Genomic DNA, 18,012 nt, shown 5'->3' with positions numbered 1-18,012 from the left:
AAGCCCAGACTAGCCAAAGCAGTATTGAGCAAACAGAACAGTACTGGAGGCATTACAATACCTGATCTCAAATGATTCTACAGAGCTACAGTAACAGAGACAGCATGATATTGACCACAAAACAGACAGGAAGACCAATGGAGTAGAAGACAGAGACAAACCCACACAGATACAGTTATCTGATATTTGACAAAGATATCAAAAACATACACTGGAGAAAAGACAGCCTTTCAGCAAAAAGTGCTGGAAAAACTGTATATACATACGTAGAAGAATAAAACTAGATCCCAACTTTCACCCAGCACAAAAGTCAACTCAAATCAAAGACCTAAAAATTTGTAACTGCTAGAAGAAAACATAGGCTCAACAGCATGGCAGTTTCCTCTGTTCTAATAGTTCCTTCCATTTCTAATAGTTAGGGAACCTCTTTAAGACCTCTAAAGCTCAAGAAATAAAATTAAGGCTCAATAAGTGGGACAACATCAAATTAAAAAGCTTTTGCACAGCAAAGGCATTAAGAGTATGAAGAGAGAGCCCATAGAACGGGAAGAAATTTTTGACAGCTAAACAAAGAAATTTTTGACAGCTGACTCCTCTAACAGGGAATCAACATCCAGAATATATCAAGAATTCAAAAAACACCAGAGCAGCAAATAATCCAATCAATAAACAGGCGAAAGAACTAAACATACATTTCTCAAAGGACTAAATACAAATGGCCAACAAATAAATGAAAAAATGTTCAACATTCCTAACAATCAGGGAAATACAAATCAAAACTAGAGTGAGATTTCATCTCATTCCAGTTAGAATAACCATCATCAAGAATACAATTAATGGGGCTGGAGATGTGGCTCAAGCGGTAGCGCGCTCGCCTTGCATGCGTGCGGCCCGGGTTCGATCCTCAGCACCACATACAAACAAAGATGTTGTGTCCGCCGATAACTGAAAAATAAATATGAAAATTCTCTCTCTCTCTCACTCTCTCTTTAAAAAAAAAAAAATCCAAGTGGTAGGAAAGAGTTTCTTAAAATTAAAAAAAAAAATACAATTAATAATAAATGCTGGTGAGGATGTGAGGAAAAGGTACATTCATACATTATTGGTAAGACTGCAAATTTATACAACCACTTTGGAAAGCAGTATGAAGAGTCCTCAAAAGACCAGAACTGCCACCATCTGTCCCACTCCTTAATATTTACCCAAAAGAACTAAAATCAGCATACCATAGTGACAAAACCACATCAATGTTTATAGCAGTGCAATACAGCAGACAAATTATGGAACCAGCCCACCAACAGATGAATGGATAAGAAAATATGGTACATGTACACAGTGCAATTTAACACAGCCATGAAGAAGAATGAAATTATGGCATTTTCTGGTAAATGAGATAGAACTGGAGAACATCATACTAAATAAAATAGGCCAGACTCAGAAAGTCAGAGACTGAAAGTTTTCTGTCATATGCAGAATTTAGATGGGGGGGGGGGGAACACAAGGGGGATAGGGGTCCCATGAAAACAGAAGGTAGATTAGTGGAGTAGAGAAAAGAATTGAGGTGAAGGAAGGAGTGATGGGAAATAAAGGGAAGAAGTGTGCAATGAAATTCACCAAATTATGCTATACACATAAACGAATATACTACAGTGATTCCACCTTTATGTGTATCTATAAAGCATCAATGAAAAATATAATAAACAGAAGGAAGACCAGCAAAGGAAGGTGAACAGGAGGAGGGAAGAGAAGAAGGAAAGAGGAAGCACTAGGGATTTAAATGAAGCAAATGATATTCCATGTGTGTATGAACTGTCAAAATGAACCCACTATTATATATGTAACTACGACGCACTATCATAAAAGAGTTCAGTCAGATGTGACAAGTTAGTTTCACATTTTATAAAAAAGAATCGCTCATTATAAAATTTTAAATTGATTAGCTAACAGAAGCTATCAGAAAAACTTAAAGACAAATAATCAATAATTAGCCTATGGATTATTCATACATACATGTTGCTACTTAATTCTGGCCTACCAACAGACTTACTAGGTATGCAAGTACTATGTAGTCTATTTTAGCCAGTTTCAATCAGCAGTGCCTATGATTTGCAGCTAAAACATCTAGCAAAATGCTTGTGTACCCTTTGGATACAAGTTCACATATATTTTGAAGGATACATTTTTCAGAGAGAAATGTTAAAGATATTAATATAAGTAAGTGCCCAAAGAGGTAGTCCTCATGTGACTTACCCCCTAAATTTTTTCTTCTGTCTCCCCAGTCACAGTGCAGGATCTTTCATGGTCACCTTCACCTTCAAGCAAACTTAGTACCGATGCTGCCTCAGTGACATAAGCCCCCCCCACCCCCCGCCGCCACCACTAAGGCCTTTGCATGTAAGGTCATGTATGTAGTATGCTTGCATACAAGTTCATATATATTTGTAGGGCACATTTTCAAAGAGGGAATATTAGATAGTTTCTTAAGTGCTAAAGTAATCTCTTGGTGTTTAGTTTCCCCAAGAATTTCTGAGCTAGTATTTCATTGCACTGTCACTCCATATTGACATCTACCAATTTAACAAGTTTGAAGGAGGAACTCTTAACAAAAAATTTTGCAGAGACACTGGGGATTTAACCTAGGGGTGCTTTACCACTGAACTACACCCCCAGTCCTTTTTATTTTTTTTATTTTGAGATAGTGTTGCTAAGTTGCTTATGGCCTCCCAAAGTTGCTGAGGCTAGCTAGCCTCCCGAGTTGCAGGAATTGCAGGAATGTTCCACCAAACCCAGCATGTATCAATTTCTGATTTTTGGTTTTTGTTGTAAATATCACACATTCTTTTTTGTCCATTTTTCTATTAACTACTATATTTTCCCTCTTGATTTGCAAATTTTTAAAATTTAGAATCAGTTCATAGAACTGCCTTTATAAATGTTTCCCCCAGTCTTTGGATCTGGTTTGGTGATTTTGTTGTTGTTGTGCTGGGGATTGAACCCAGGGCCTTGTGCATGTGAGGTAAGCACTCTACCAACTAAGCTATTTCCCCAGCCTTGAATTGGTGTTTCTTTCAAAGTGACATTTTTTTTTCTTACTCTTAAAAACAAAAACAAGAAGAAAACACACACACATAAACACGAAACAAAAATACCCATTTTTTTTTTTTTTTAAAACCAGGGACCGAAAGCAGGGGAGCTTTATCACTGAGCTACATTTCTAGTCTTCTTTTAAGTCAGGGTCTTGCTAAGCTGAGTCTAGTCTCAAACTTACAATTCTGCTTCAACCTTCAGAGTTGCTGGGATTACAAGCGTGCGCCACCACACCTGTCAATACTTTATTTTTTACAGTAATTTGAGGTTCACAGCAAAACTGAGTGGAAAATACAAAAAGATCCCATATACCCCTACAACCACCATTCCCACAATCTTTCTACCAATATTCTCACACAGTGGTACATTTATTACAATCAATGATCCTACACTGATACATCATTACCATCAAGGTTCCCAGTTTTCATTAGGGTTCAATCTTTGTGTTACTCTGTGCATGGGTTTTGATATGTATCTATCATCTGTAGTATCACATGAAATAGCTTCACTTTACTAAAAATGTCTTATATTTCATATATTTAATACTCCCTTCTCTGTAACTCCTGACTTTTAACTGCCTCCAAAGTTTTGCCTTTCCCAGAAAATCATATAGTTGGAATCATATACTATGTAGCCTTTGAGACTGACCATTCTCAGGTAAATATGCACTTAATGTTCCTCCATGTCTTTTCATGACTTGATAGCTCCTTTCTTTTTCACTGAATAATACCACTTATCTGGATGTGCCACAGATGGTTTACCCATTCATTTATTAAGAGCACCTTGGTTGCAAATTATGAATAAAGTTGCCATAAAGATCCATGTTCAGATTTTTGTGTGGCCTATGTGTTAAATTCACATGGGCAAATACCAAGAAGTAAAACTGCAAAATTATATGTTAAGAATATGGTTAGTTTTGTAAGAAATTGCCATGCTGTCTTCCAAAGTGGTAATATATCAAGTCAGGACATAGGCAGATGCAAAATGGGGCCTGCTAAAAGGGAAACAAACTAAAACTTTAATGGCCCTCATGGGTAATTGGAATTAAGAAGGCCAAAGAACAAAGCCAGTTCAATTCATCAGCCTGTTCTAATGTGTCATTAGCTGAGTACATGCAGCAAAGAGAAATCCTGGGCAAGGCCAGAAAGCAAAAAGATAATCCTGTAGTCTTGCCATTCTCTTATCCAAAAGCCCTGCCAAGGAAGGGCACTGACTTTCTCTGAAACCTGAGATAATCTGCTAATAACTGAAGCACCAAATCATCACCCATCCAACTCAACATCTAATTAGAGGGGAGGGATCAGCTTTTCAACTTAGCAACTAGAAAGAGAAAGGGATGGAAGTGAAAACATGTACCTATAATACTCCAGTATTATTTTATATACAACACCAATTATCCAATTAAAAATCATGAAACATACAAAGTAGAAAAATCTGATCCATAGTCAAAAGATGCACCAGATAAATGAGCAGACCTATATATTAACCAGACACTGGAATTACCAAATAAAGACCAAAGTGGAAACTGCAAAACTGTAAGAGTATATGAAATGAAGACTTAATTGGCTTAAAAGCAGGCCAAATATTGGACCCAGGTGTATATGATCATTTGTTTGTCATATGACCACTAGATAAAGAAGCCAAACCAAATCAATGAAGAAAGGGAAGAATGAAGAGCAGGAATAAAAAGCAAAAAAGGTAAATATAAAGTATTACTTATTTTCATTTAAAAATGTTATAAGGCAACAGTAACACTGTATTTTGTGGTTTAAATATATTTATTAGGTAAAATATATGACATAGCACAAACAATGGGAATGATGAATAGAATTAGTGTTATAAAGTTCTTATATTTTACATGAATCTGTAAAACCTTACACGTAAAGTAACCTTCTCGGTAAAAGGCGGTAAACACAATGTAATCACTAGAATACCTATAGAGAAAATAATACTAAGTGCTGGCCAGGTATACTGGTGCACGCCTGTAATCCCAGAAATTTAGGAGGCCAAGGGAGGAGGACTGCAAGTTCAAAACCAGCCTCAGCAACTGAGCAAAGCCCTAAACAACTTGAGGAGACCCTATCTCAAAAAAATAAAAAGAGCTAGGGATGTGGCTCAATGGTAAAGTGCCCCTGGGTTAAATCCCCAGTACCAAAGAAAAAAGAATGCTGAGGTGCTGTTGATAAAAAGCTGAAAGAGAATTAATAGAATGGAATAAATATATTGTATTAGTCTATAAAATGACAAAACGGGAACAGAGCAACAAAAACTATATATATAAGACAAAGTTAAAAAAAAAGTAAATTCCCATCATAACCATAATCACTTTAAACATAAATGGCTTAATTTTCCCAATTTAAAGACATAGATTCTTAGGTTGACTAAGGGACAAAATGATAACCACTATAAACCATCATAAATATAAAGATGTAGGTAGACTGAAAGTAAAAGGATAAAAAATATACTATGCAACCCCCAAGAAAAAAGATACAGTGATGCTAATGAGGCAGATTTTATAATTTGTTTCAATTAATCAGGAAGATATAGTAACTCTAAATGTGTACCACCCAATTACAGATATTAAAAATACATGAAGCAAAATAGAAATACAGGAAGCAAAACCTGACAGGACTAAGGTTTGAAACAACAAATACAAAATTAGAGTTGAAGTACACTCCTTTTCACGACTGACAGAAGAAGTTAAATCAGAAAGCATTAAGAAGATTTAACCCAGGCATGGTGGCAAACACCTGTAATTCCAGCGGCTTGGGAGGCTGAGGATTCTGAGTTCAAAGCAGCCTCAGCGAAAGAGAGGCTGTAAGTAATTCAGTGAGATCCTGTCTCAAAATAAAATACAAAATAGGGCTGGGGATGTAGCTTGGTGGTTGAGTGCCCCTGAGTTCAATCCCTCCTACCTACCCCCCACCCCCAAAAAGAAGATTTAAAACACCATCAACCACCCTGATCTAAAAGACATTCAGAGAACACTATAACTGCAAAATACACATTATTTCCAATTTCAAAGGGCTGATGTTATATGGCATATATTGGACCATAACAAAACTAAATCATAAATCAATGAATCAAACTTTTAAATAACTAATGTCAAAGAAAAATTTTAAAAAGGATCTATTAAAAATGATTGCATGATAATGAAAAACAACATGAAGATTTGTAGTATTAAGCTAAAATAAGGCTTAGAAGGAAACACAGCTTTAAAAGCTTTTTTAGGAAAGAATCGACACTCTCAACGTATGCCACAACAAGCAAGAAAGGAGATTAACTGCAATGCAGCTAGAAAAAAATAATGAAATAGGCAACAGAAAATATTAACAAAAGCTGGTTCTTTGAAACAATCAATTGATAAATCCCATGTGAGACTTTAAGAGAAAAGCAAATTACCAATATTGCAATTTAAAATAGGACATTACTACAAATCTCACAAACATTAATGGAATAGTGAACATTAGAAAAACTTTACTATAAATAATCAATTTTGCAGCCGAGATGAAATTAACAAATTTATTACAAAAGACAAAGTACTAAACACAACAAGCTGAACATTCAAATAATCCTTGATTTAAATAACCAACCTTATATATTCTCTTTCATAAAACAAGAAAACACCCTTTCCAATGTATTTTATATTAAAACTAAGAGAAGCAATACAAGAAAACTAAAAAACAATCTCTCACAACAGATGAAACAAATCCTTAAAATTAGCAATATTAAATCCATAAACAGGGCTGGGGCTCAGCGGTAGAGCACTTGCCCAGCACGTGCCAGGGTTTGATCCTCAGCACCACATAAAAATAAATAAATAAAATAAAGGTATTGTGTCCAATTACCACTAAAAATAATAATAATAATAATAAATATTTAAAAATCCATAAACATTTTAAAGGGTTAATTCATCATAACCTAATAAAGTCAAGGTTGGCTTTTCATTAGAAAACTCACTTCGTAAAATTCACCTAATAAAGAATTAAGGAGTTGGGGATTGGGCTGGAGCTCAGTGGTGGAGTGCTTGCCTAGAGCATGCGAGATTTGGCCCCACCACTATGAATGTAATTAAGTAAAAGAATGAATAGGAGTAATTCTGTTTAATCCTGTTAACGGCTACAGAAAAAGCAATGGAGAAAATTTAACAGCCATTAATAAAACATACACAAAACATTAAGAACAGAAGGGAACGTCTCAATTAGATTTAAAAAAAATCTATAAAATATCCATAATTAACATCCTACTTAAAAAAGAATTATAGAAGGTATTTCAGCAATAATGAAAAATGTCTATTCTTACCACTTCTATTCAACATATTACTAGATCTTAGATCTTAAATATTGGAAAAAAAGAAGGAAAACTGTCCTTATGACATGGATGTACATCAAGAATCTACAGAATTCTAGAACCAAAAGGTGAATTTAGCAAGGATTTGGGAAAATAAATCAATATACAAAACCCAAATATCTTTTTTTAATCCTAGGAATAATTGGAGATTTTTAATAATTAAAAAACAATATATTCATAATAGCCCTCAAGTGTAGCAAGGAACATATCTAATGAAAGATATTAATCTCCACTAAAATCTATAAAACATGGCAGAAAAATGGCATAGCCAATAAGACCACTATCCTCAAGTTCTTAAACTTGACCCCTCATTCTTCACTAAGAGTCTTACTTTCCAATTTCATAGAGAAGATCTTAACCATGAACATGAACTGCTTGTGCCTCTGGATCTCAATTCCTTATTCTTCTTCAAATCTTTGAACAACCAACTTGCTTCCTTTTTCTTAAAGATTAATTCCTCCTTTAATATTTTCTTTAAATACACTTCCATAGTGCTTATGATGCACTAGTAACACTGTAACTGCTTTACAAATATTAACCCTATAAGTTAGGTCTAATATTCCTTAGGATACAATATCCTTATTTATTTATTTTTTAATGTGGTGCTGAGGATCGAATCCAGTGCCTCACATGTGTGAAGCAGGCACTCTACCACTGAGCTACAGCCCCAGCCCTGAACAAATAAAGTTTTAAAAATTCACTGACTTGGAAAGAGACTTATTTCAGAATACAACAAAATGTAATCAAACTTTGAGATTTCTTGTGATATCTGATGTAATCTTTAAAATCCACAGACACTAATGGAGGAATAAAGGCTTGACCAGAGAAATTTTTTTAAAGATTGGGGGGGGGACCATGTAAAAAAGTAATTCATATAGCTCCTGATTATTATTATTATTATTAGTGCTGGGAATTGAACTCAGGGCTTTGTGCATGCGAGACAAGTACTCTACCAACTGAGCTACATCCCCAGCCCTATAGCTCCTTATTCTTGTTTTCTGTTTGCCCTTTTAAAAATAGTAATTTATTCTATCCCAGAAGGGTATGAAAATGAATTTAATTATGTCCTTCTATGAAAGGTATGAACCAGAGTTGAGGTGGGGTCAAATTTTATCTAAATTGAGACTTGTCATTTGCAGGTAAATGGATGGAGTTAGAGAAGAATGCTAAGTGAAGTTAGCCAATCCCAAAAAATCAAATGCTGAATGTTTTCTCTGATATAAGAAAGCTAATTCATAGTGGGATAGGGAGAGGGAGCATGGGAGGAGTAGATGAACTCAGGAAGGGAGGGGGCACAGGGTTAGAAATGATGGTGGAATGTGATGGTCATCATTATCCAAAGTACATGTATGAAGACACGAATTGGTGTGAATATACTTGGTATACAACCAGAGATATGAAAAATTGTGCTCTATATGTGTAATAAGAATTATAATGCATTCCACTGTCATATATAAATAAAAAAGAAAAAGATTGTTATGTTTTCTCTCATATATGGAAGATAAGGGAGAAAAGACACATCATAAAAGTAGAAAGGTGACTGTATTATAGAGGAAGGGGGTCATGGGGAGGAAGGAGGGAATAGTGGGGGCAAAACTGATCAAGTTGTATTTCTATATATGCGGGAATATGTCACAATGAAAACCACCATTCTGCAGAGTTGAGATGAGCTAATGGAAACAATAATTTTTAAATGTTTAAAGATGAAATAAAATAATAAAAATAAAAACAGTCAAACTATTAAAAAATAAAATAAATAAATTGAGACTTGTCTATTTCTTTTTTTCTTTCTTTCTTTTTCCCCAGTGGGATCTCATTATGTTGCCAGGCTGGCCTTCAACTCCTGTGCTCAGTCTCTCTAGCAGCTGGGACTACAGGCATGCACTACACCCTGCTAGAACCGTGCTGTGGCACTGACAGAAACTGATGGTGGCCAAAAGACTTAAGTGAAATGATCTTTGTGAATCTCATGAATGAGATATTCACATCGTCATTATAGGAAGTAATTTTAAATGTGTCATTCCTTAAGTCAATAACAGTGCCCCAATGAAACAGATTAGAACTATTAAGTGAGGTTCAGAGCTAGCTCCAATGTTGAATTCACTTGAGATGAGTGAGTTACTCTCCATTTTAATTTATTTATTTGTTTTTTGGGTACCAGAGATTGAACCCTGGGGTGCTTAACCACCAGGCCACATCCCCAGCCCTTTTTTAAATATTTTATTTGAAAACTGAGCCTCACTGGTGAGGCTAGCTTTGAACCTAGGATACTCCTGCCTCAGCCTCTCAAGCAGCTGGGATGATAGGCATGCACCATGCCTGGTTCATTTTAAAATTTTGACTCATTCACCACGGGCAGTTATTATATTCATCTAATTGTTCCTTCTGTGTTTCAGTTGTACTGTCAAACATATTTATGCACCAATAGAGTACCTGCGGCCTTTTTCTGTCTGGTTTCTTTCATAAACACGATGCTTTCAGGGTACATACATACATGTTGTAGCACTTCATGCTGTACTAGCATTCTTATAGTTGAATAATAGTCTATTGTAGAAAGACACACCTCATTTATTTACCCATTCATCATCTGATGGATGTGGGTTATTTACACTTCTGGAATGTTATAAACAATGCTTATATGAAATATTTATGTACAAGTTTATTTAAATTTTCTTGGATATAGACCTAGGAGTGAAATTGCTGAGCTATACAGTAACTGATTTTATCGTTTAGAATAGCAAAATATTCCCAAGTGGTTGAACCACTTTTTATTTCTAGCAGTTTATGAGGATTCTAGTTTTTCTATATCCTCACCAACACTTGTTAAGTGTTCTTATCAGGGGCAAAAAAGAATACTGCTGATGGAAAAATAGAAGTCACTGGCATCTAGACATGTTACAACATTTGGAAAGCCAAGTATCATAACATTAAGATGTGTAATGTGTTATTTCCAGTGATAATGAGATTATTTCTTTCTACTATCCTAACAGTCATAAAAATGGTAGCAATTTCACTGGTAACGTACTAGATCATATAAGTAATTATGTAACAACTGGTTTAAAACTTTGATGTGTATAATATTTATTATAATAGTTAAAAATTTTTGTTTATCCTTGTTTAGGCATGATAGCTAAATACCAGAAATTTATCAAATTAGGTCAGCTAGAAGGTATTCTGTGTAAATAATGGACTGTAACTCAGAACTATTAAGTTAAAAAAGAGCCCTGAAAAGCTGATCCTTATCCCTTACACCCCAAATCCCTCTGAAAATTTTATACTAATCAAAACAGAAGCATAGAATCCTTAAAAAGAATATTCTCAAATTTTCATCCTACCAAGAGAATTTGTGCAAATAGTTTGTTAAATTTTTAGTAAGAACATGGACATCTTTGATGTTTCAGATACAGTTAAATCAATATAGAAGATTCCCGTTTTTTGACATATTTCTCAACTTCTCTAAATTTGAGAGGAATGTATCTATCGTCTTTTGAGTTTCAGAAATGCAAGAAATGTATAGTTTTAGGAACCCCTGTAGACACCAAAAAAAGTGCAGATTTTAAAGTCCCTTATACACAATGACATGGTAAATGCTATATAGGTAGTTTTTACACTGTACTGTTTAGGGAATAATGACAAAGTAAAGTCAAGTCTGTATATATTCAGTACAGATATAACTGACCCCTTGCCCACCCATATTTTTAATCCGTGATTGGCTTAATTCAGGGATGTGAAACCTGTGGATTCAGAGCACTAACTGTGTATCTGATAATTTTGCAATTTTGAAAGACATTTTTTACCTGTGTCCATACTTTGGTTCAATTGTTGATCACTTGTTTCTCCATCTTCACTGATATATCCAGGAGGTGGTGTTTCTATAAAATTTAGAACAAATCGAGTATAGCTGCAATTTAATTTCACCACTTTCTACCATCTACCAAATTTAACCAAAGAATCACTCCAAAGAACAAATAATAAATGTATATAACATTATTACAAAAACCAACATTGGATACTAAGGACTTATGATTCAGGTTTTGATCCAAATCTTGCAGGTGAATCCTTAAAAACTAGTTTTAATACAATCTAGCTCTCTTGGCATATTTGCTTTGACATTATTGTCTGGCCTCGCTTTCATATGTACACAATCTGGGGCAAGAAGCAGATGCCTCGATTCTAACTCAGTATGGATCAAAGACATTATTACCTGCAATTTTTTGTTTTTACACTAATACACATCATTGATAGATACTTATAGGCCACTGCATAAAACACAGGCAAAATGCTTCCTGAAAATAAATATTAGGATTCTACTGTGTCGTATCCAACATGTTTTCTGAACAAAATGTTTATGTTCAGGATAACATTTATTCAGCATAACATAACATTTATTCAGTATCTGAATAGCTGAATAAGCTTCAAAGAAAATAAAAACATTTACACGACTTTTACTTTATAATGTTAAATAGGAAAAACAAATTCGTAAGATTTTCAAAAGTTTAACCTTTGTGTTGGTGAACAGTGACTCAAACGGAGAAAATGCGAACACATACCTAAAAAGGATTTTGTGATTATCCAAAGGAGGAGAAGTAAGATATAGTTAAGGGTCTTCACTTCACTAACCCTTAATAATGTGGCTCAATAAGCAACCATATAAGTTTAAAAGAAATAGTAAATTTTTCATTCAAGAATATGCATCCCAAAATCTTAAATATTGAAATTTTAAGAATAAAATATCTTCATATACTCAATAAAGAACATGAAAATAAGAATACTTCATTAAGATTATGCACTATTTAAAGGTTAAAACTAATAAAATCTTTGCCAGTTTAACCACCAGTGTCTCAAAGATCTAAGTAGGAAGTAAAACTGAACCTTAAGATACTTCATCTTAGGGGGTTGACTCAAAATGGGATAGGGAGGAAGAGCATGAGAAGACGACTACCACTAAACAGGGAAGAGAGGTGGGAGGGAAAAAGAGGGAGAAGTGGAGTTGCACGAAAGATGGAAGGAGAACCTCATTGTTATACAGAATACATATATGATGTTGTGATGAGAAAAAGAAAATAAAAGTGTGTCACATTAGATTGGATAGAGAGAAAGGATGGGATAGGAGGGAAGGAGTAGGAGGGATAGGAAGGGCAGCAGAATAGAATAGACAATATGATTGATGAATGTACATTCCATGTATATATTATATGTCAAAATACATTCTGCTGTCATATATGACAAAAAATAAATAAAAATAAATCGTATGGTTAAAAAGAAATTTTTTAAAAAAGATACTTCATCTTCCTGTATTTCTTTACCTTTTTCCTTTATTATTTATCTAATAACTGATATTAAAGCTAGAAGCATTTAAGAGAAAATGTCAAAATTTCTTTAAAAATGAGATAAACAGTAATTCTTTAGCTTTGCTATCACTTCGAGCCAGACAAAGTCTCACTGTCTGGAAAAGTGAGTAGGTGTAAATCACTTCTGATTTCCTACTTTATATACTATTAACACCTGAAGAATTAAAGTAATAAAGAAGAACAAAAATAAAAAATAGATAAGGTCAAACATCTTCACATGTGAAGGCCACTTTATGTTTTGATTAACATTCTTGGAAATAATTACTCGGTACCTATCTTATAAAACTGTATGCTTACAACTTAATTGCCAAATCAAAGACTTAAAATGCCTCCCTTCCTCCTATCACTTGCACATGCCAAATTTATGAAAGACTGAATTTTTCTACCTAGGAGAAGTCCTGCTTTATAGTTCTGCTATTCCCTTCCTATCCTACTCTATCGTACTGTGCCCCACCCTTTGCTCTTACCTCCCAATTTCTCAGAAAGCAGACTTGCCAGCAATAAAAAAAGCAGTGTTAAATCCTCTTTTGGAATGTGAAGAAATGTACATTAAAACAAACTACGTCCCATGTGTAAAACTACCTTTTTAAAAAATTTTTTAACAAAAGGTTTTTTTAAAAAAAATTTTAGAAGTCTTCAACAAACAAGGACTGTTCCTATGATAAAATATATTAGAGAAACATTTTTACTATACTTGGGTTAAGTTTATTATATATTTTTAGTTGTATAAAATGAAAATAAAGGATAAATAAATAATAATAATAATAATAAATAAATAAATAATAAAAAAAAGAAAGGAAGGAAGGATAAATAAAGGAAGAGAGGAATATTTTTAAAAGAAGGAAAAACTGAAGAGACTAAAATTCCAGTATGTAGTTTAATCCTCATTCTAATATCTTCAGTTTCTGCTAGGGAAAAAACAAAGGGAAACACGAGAAAAGAAATAAGGTAGTAGTTTTCTCCTTAAAAACAAATAAACAAACAAAAAAACAGTAAAAACTAAAAGGGCAAGTACTGTACTGTGAAATATTAAAGAGATCACACAAGAAATTTAACCAGAGTTAGAATAGAATTTGAGAACTATGTAAATTTTTTCATTTCATCACTACTGAGGTCCATGAAAAATAACCCAAATAGGAGGTTGGAAGTTACATTTACATCAAAAATTATCAAATTATTTAAGAAAAAGTGATTATTTGGTAAAGTTTTTTAGTTATATTTGTTCAGGAGTACTCTTTTCTTATACCACTTATTTTGTTTACATTCTGCATTTCTTTCAGCTTCAACAACTAAGAAGAACTTACTAAGATCTTTTCTTTGCTTTGATTAAAGTCCCCTCAAAAGAAAATTAAATATAAAGTAAAACTTTTCTCCAAACAAAACTAAGCTTATACATTCTGCAAAACAATCACTGTCAAATCAAACTTTAATATCCCAAACGCTAGACAATTTTTAAAGTGAAACCACAATTTATTAATACCTGAATGCTTATGACAAAATTTTTATCTTTCTAAGTTTAAAGAGATTCGGAAGGTAAAAATACCTGGAATATAATTACTCTGTGGCTCAATTCCCGCTGGGAAGTTAGTGTTTTCTGGAATGGAGTGGGTATAATCATCCAGAGGCGGTAATTCTGTTAGAATTTCAGTGTGTCGTGGCACTAACACCGGAGGCAAAACTGCAAAAGTTAAAGAAATCTAAGTTAATGGCAAGAAGCAAAAGCATGGAGATGAATGGCTTTATTAAAATGTTTCACAAGGAAGGATAAGGAGGCAGTCTTATTTTTAAAAGTTAGGATCTACCTACTTAGTATTAGTGACTAAGAAATTGATAAATCTAAGTGTGGCTTTAACTTATCATTTAGGCCACTATTTAAATTTCTAAGTTTACATTTATTTCATACTTTGGGGCAAAATATAAATCAGCAGAAAAAGTTCACAAACCTCCACTGAAAAAGGTGAGGAAAGATGTGCTTGGATATATAAAGTCAGATTTAAGAAATTTCCTTAAAAAAAAAAAGTTGTTTTTTTTTTTTTAAAGTAAGTTTCAAGCACATAGCCAATGAAATAAAAAGTCTTACTACAAACTTCATTCAACAACTTTTATAAAAATATTGCCATTAAAGTACTTCCAAAAGTAGAGTAAAATGCTTGAAGCACAGAATGCAGAGGTAAGTCAGTTCTAACGGCAAATCTGTGGGATTTCCTGAATAAGTATTTCGATGTCAAAGAGTATAACAGTCCAAGAAACTGGCAGACCTAACATGTTTTTCTATAAAAACTGGGGAAAAAAATATTTAACTACTGATATATAACATGCTGAATTTAGGATAAATTATTAGACTTTTTACCCTAAAATGTCCCTGGGTCACAAGAATACCTAAATAAACTTAAGTTTAGGCACTTAATTCAAAGCCAGGAAAACCCTGTAATTTTCCTACCTGGTGTCTCGACTCTCTGATAGTGGTAAGGATTTACACATACTTCATCCTTTTTTAAATTAAACGCATATTCGCAGTTTTCAATTGCCTTGAGTTCATGATGACTGTGAAGATCAGGCCAGCGCCATAACCGGCAATAGATAACATGTGGTAACCCTTTTCGATGAGAAACTTGAAGGCGACCATCAAGAGATCTGTTGGGAAGTAAGGGGGAAAAGAAGGAGGAAACTTTAAAAAACAAACTAACAAAAACAAAACATAGGTGTAGGCAAATGGGCTAATTAATACACTAAGAGCATAAAGAAAGGAATGACAGCCACTTAGTTAGTTTTAGTGAGAACCAGGAAGAAAAGTGTACTCTGTGATGGATCTGACAAAGTAAGCAGCAGCACTAGCAGATGTTTCCTAACAATATGCCACGCCAATGACTCAAATGCCAAAGAAAGGCTAACAATTTGGGGAATACTGATCTTTTAAAAGACTATCATGTAGTTATACTTGAAAATCTTTTCATCAACATCTACCTTTAATAAGTCAAACTCTATTTAATGATGCTTCAAGGGCATTAATTCTGTATGTAAATAGTCACAAAAAAGAATGATAATACCAACAATGATGTGACAGCAACTTACTCAGACTAATATAACTCACTATTCAGTTGTGAATGCTTTAATAACTGAGGAATATTTATATAGCTCACACATAAATGCAGATGGTGATGAATATGAGATGAAATGGAAAATATCAATATACTTAAAAAAAGAGAATGAGGTGATTTTAAAAAGATAACATAAAAACAAGTTAGCCTACTGTTAATTGTGATGTAAGGGGTTCATTAAATAACTATGTATTAGTATAAAGATGAGATTTAGATGGTAACAAGAAATTTAGCAAAAACTGATCACGTATATGCTTAAAAATTAGGCCAACAACAGATCAATTTAATCTTGAACTAAAATGAGTATATGGCTATCAAAATTCTTATTCTTTAGGGGATACAATAATTTAAAAAAGATTCAAAACCAGAATTGCATCGATCAAAACATTAGCTGAAACATTTAATATCTTTTTAATACTGGCAAGCAGATAATATTTTAAATGCTATGCCTTATTTTACATGAAGGAAACATCCTAAGCAAAATTATACTAAGCAACCCAAACAGGTCTTCCAAAACACCCCCCCTCCCACAAGATGTCTAAGATTCCATAGAGGGCAGAATATTCACCTGGTTTGTTCAGAGAAGCTGTAAAGGCCTGTTGTATCCCACTGATCTATCGTATTTGGTGTACTCAGTCCCCAAATTTCAGAGCAAGTGCTGTGCATAAATTGAAAAACAAAAAATTGATGTGAACATGGAAGCATGGTTATTCAAAATACCATGATGTAAAACATGGAGAATGTACAGAATACTTCCTTCACCCAGAAAATATACATTGCTTCACTTTTTCACAGACATATAGTAGTGTTCATTACTATATTTTCTATATGAAGGAAGCCAATAAAATGGAACATGTGACTCCAGATAAGTTATGATTATGTTTTTAAAATGTGAACACCAATCCTCTCTAGTTTAATGACATCACACCTATAACACATCCTTTCCAATTTCCTTTACTCAAAATAAAAGATCTAATACCTATGCATTGGCCTTACTAACAGTGCTTCATTTTATCAGACCTTTTGGAAAAAAGTTTACCAAAAAATAGATGTTAATTATTTTTAAATTTACTGATATTGGCAAAACACTGGTATTTTTAAAATAGAAAATAATTTCAATTAAAAGATACTAGCCACAGTTAAGATTTTTCAGGTTATTTGATTGCAATAATTATAAACAGTATAACTGAAAATTATTACTGCTCTATCACTATTTAAAAAGGACAGGTAGATTTTGAAGTCTTTCTAACACAGCATACAACTTTAAAATTTTTTTCGACATTTCTTTCTAAAGAAAGAAATAACACAAGCAGCCCAGAGATAATTCTTAATATTTTCCCTGCCACCACTAAGCTGTGGGAGAAGGGAAGTTTAAAAGGAAGTTTTGCCACGAAACATTTGACTGCTGTGTCTCTCAGGTTCTAATTTGTACTTTTTAAATTAGTCACAAGGTAAATTTCTAAAATTTAGTTCCATTTCTCAAATACTACAAAGTCTTCAAAATTTCAAGGAAGCAGAAGGTATATTTCAGAGCACTTAAAAATAAATCAAACAACTGATTAAATCCCAAATTTATACACTGCTAGTAAGCTAACTGGATCAACATTTCAAAGTACATCAACGGTGAGATGTGCTGATATTCTGTGCCAACACACACGACCTGTCATGCCCTCCCTTCCTATACTGTAGCCCCTATACTACTCAACAGTTTATTAAGGGATGTTCAGAAATTTTTCTGCACTGCCTTGAGACATTTTTGTTTCTCTCTCTCTCTTTTTCTTTAAGGATACAAAATTTACCAGACTTAAAAAAGACATTTCCTTGCCACCTAAAGATATACTAATTTTAAAACCATGACATAAATGGTTTCTTTATTTAAAAGCTATTTATCAAATATATACTAAAAATATACAGCCCAGTGCAGTTTAAATCACAACCAAATCACCTAAATTCTAATCATTTGACTGAGTTAAGGAAGGAATAGTAGTATACAGCTGAAAATAATTAAAGGAAAATGATTAACAGTGTAGATCAGAGGCTATTCTGTTATTATGGAGCTAAAAAGAATACTTCACTCAAGTTACTCCAGAATTGACATGAGAACAAGAATCTTAAAAGAGAGCACG

General features: G+C 33.5%; 1 protein-coding gene across 7 annotated transcripts in view; it reads right to left on the bottom strand.

Annotated features, from left to right (window-relative positions):
- Positions 1–18,012, bottom strand: part of Smad2 (SMAD family member 2) — an 88,048-nt gene that overhangs the window by 17,125 nt on the left and 52,911 nt on the right. For 5 of the 7 annotated variants that reach the window (XM_076837340.2, XM_076837341.2, XM_076837339.2 and 2 more), the window contains 4 exons: positions 16,455–16,544; positions 15,229–15,422; positions 14,332–14,466; positions 11,235–11,309 (listed from right to left, as the gene is read on the bottom strand). In XM_076837340.2, the coding sequence (XP_076693455.1) occupies positions 11,235–11,309; positions 14,332–14,466; positions 15,229–15,422; positions 16,455–16,544 (494 nt within the window). The remainder of the gene's footprint in view (positions 1–11,234; positions 11,310–14,331; positions 14,467–15,228; positions 15,423–16,454; positions 16,545–18,012) is intronic. The other 2 variants (XM_076837343.2, XM_076837345.2) reach the window with 1 other exon arrangement.

This window comes from Callospermophilus lateralis, chromosome 17, assembly GCF_048772815.1.
Source record: "Callospermophilus lateralis isolate mCalLat2 chromosome 17, mCalLat2.hap1, whole genome shotgun sequence".
Taxonomy (NCBI): Eukaryota; Metazoa; Chordata; class Mammalia; order Rodentia; family Sciuridae; genus Callospermophilus; species Callospermophilus lateralis.
Note: the sequence above shows the minus strand (reverse complement) of the source record. Positions and strands in the feature narration are given on the sequence as shown.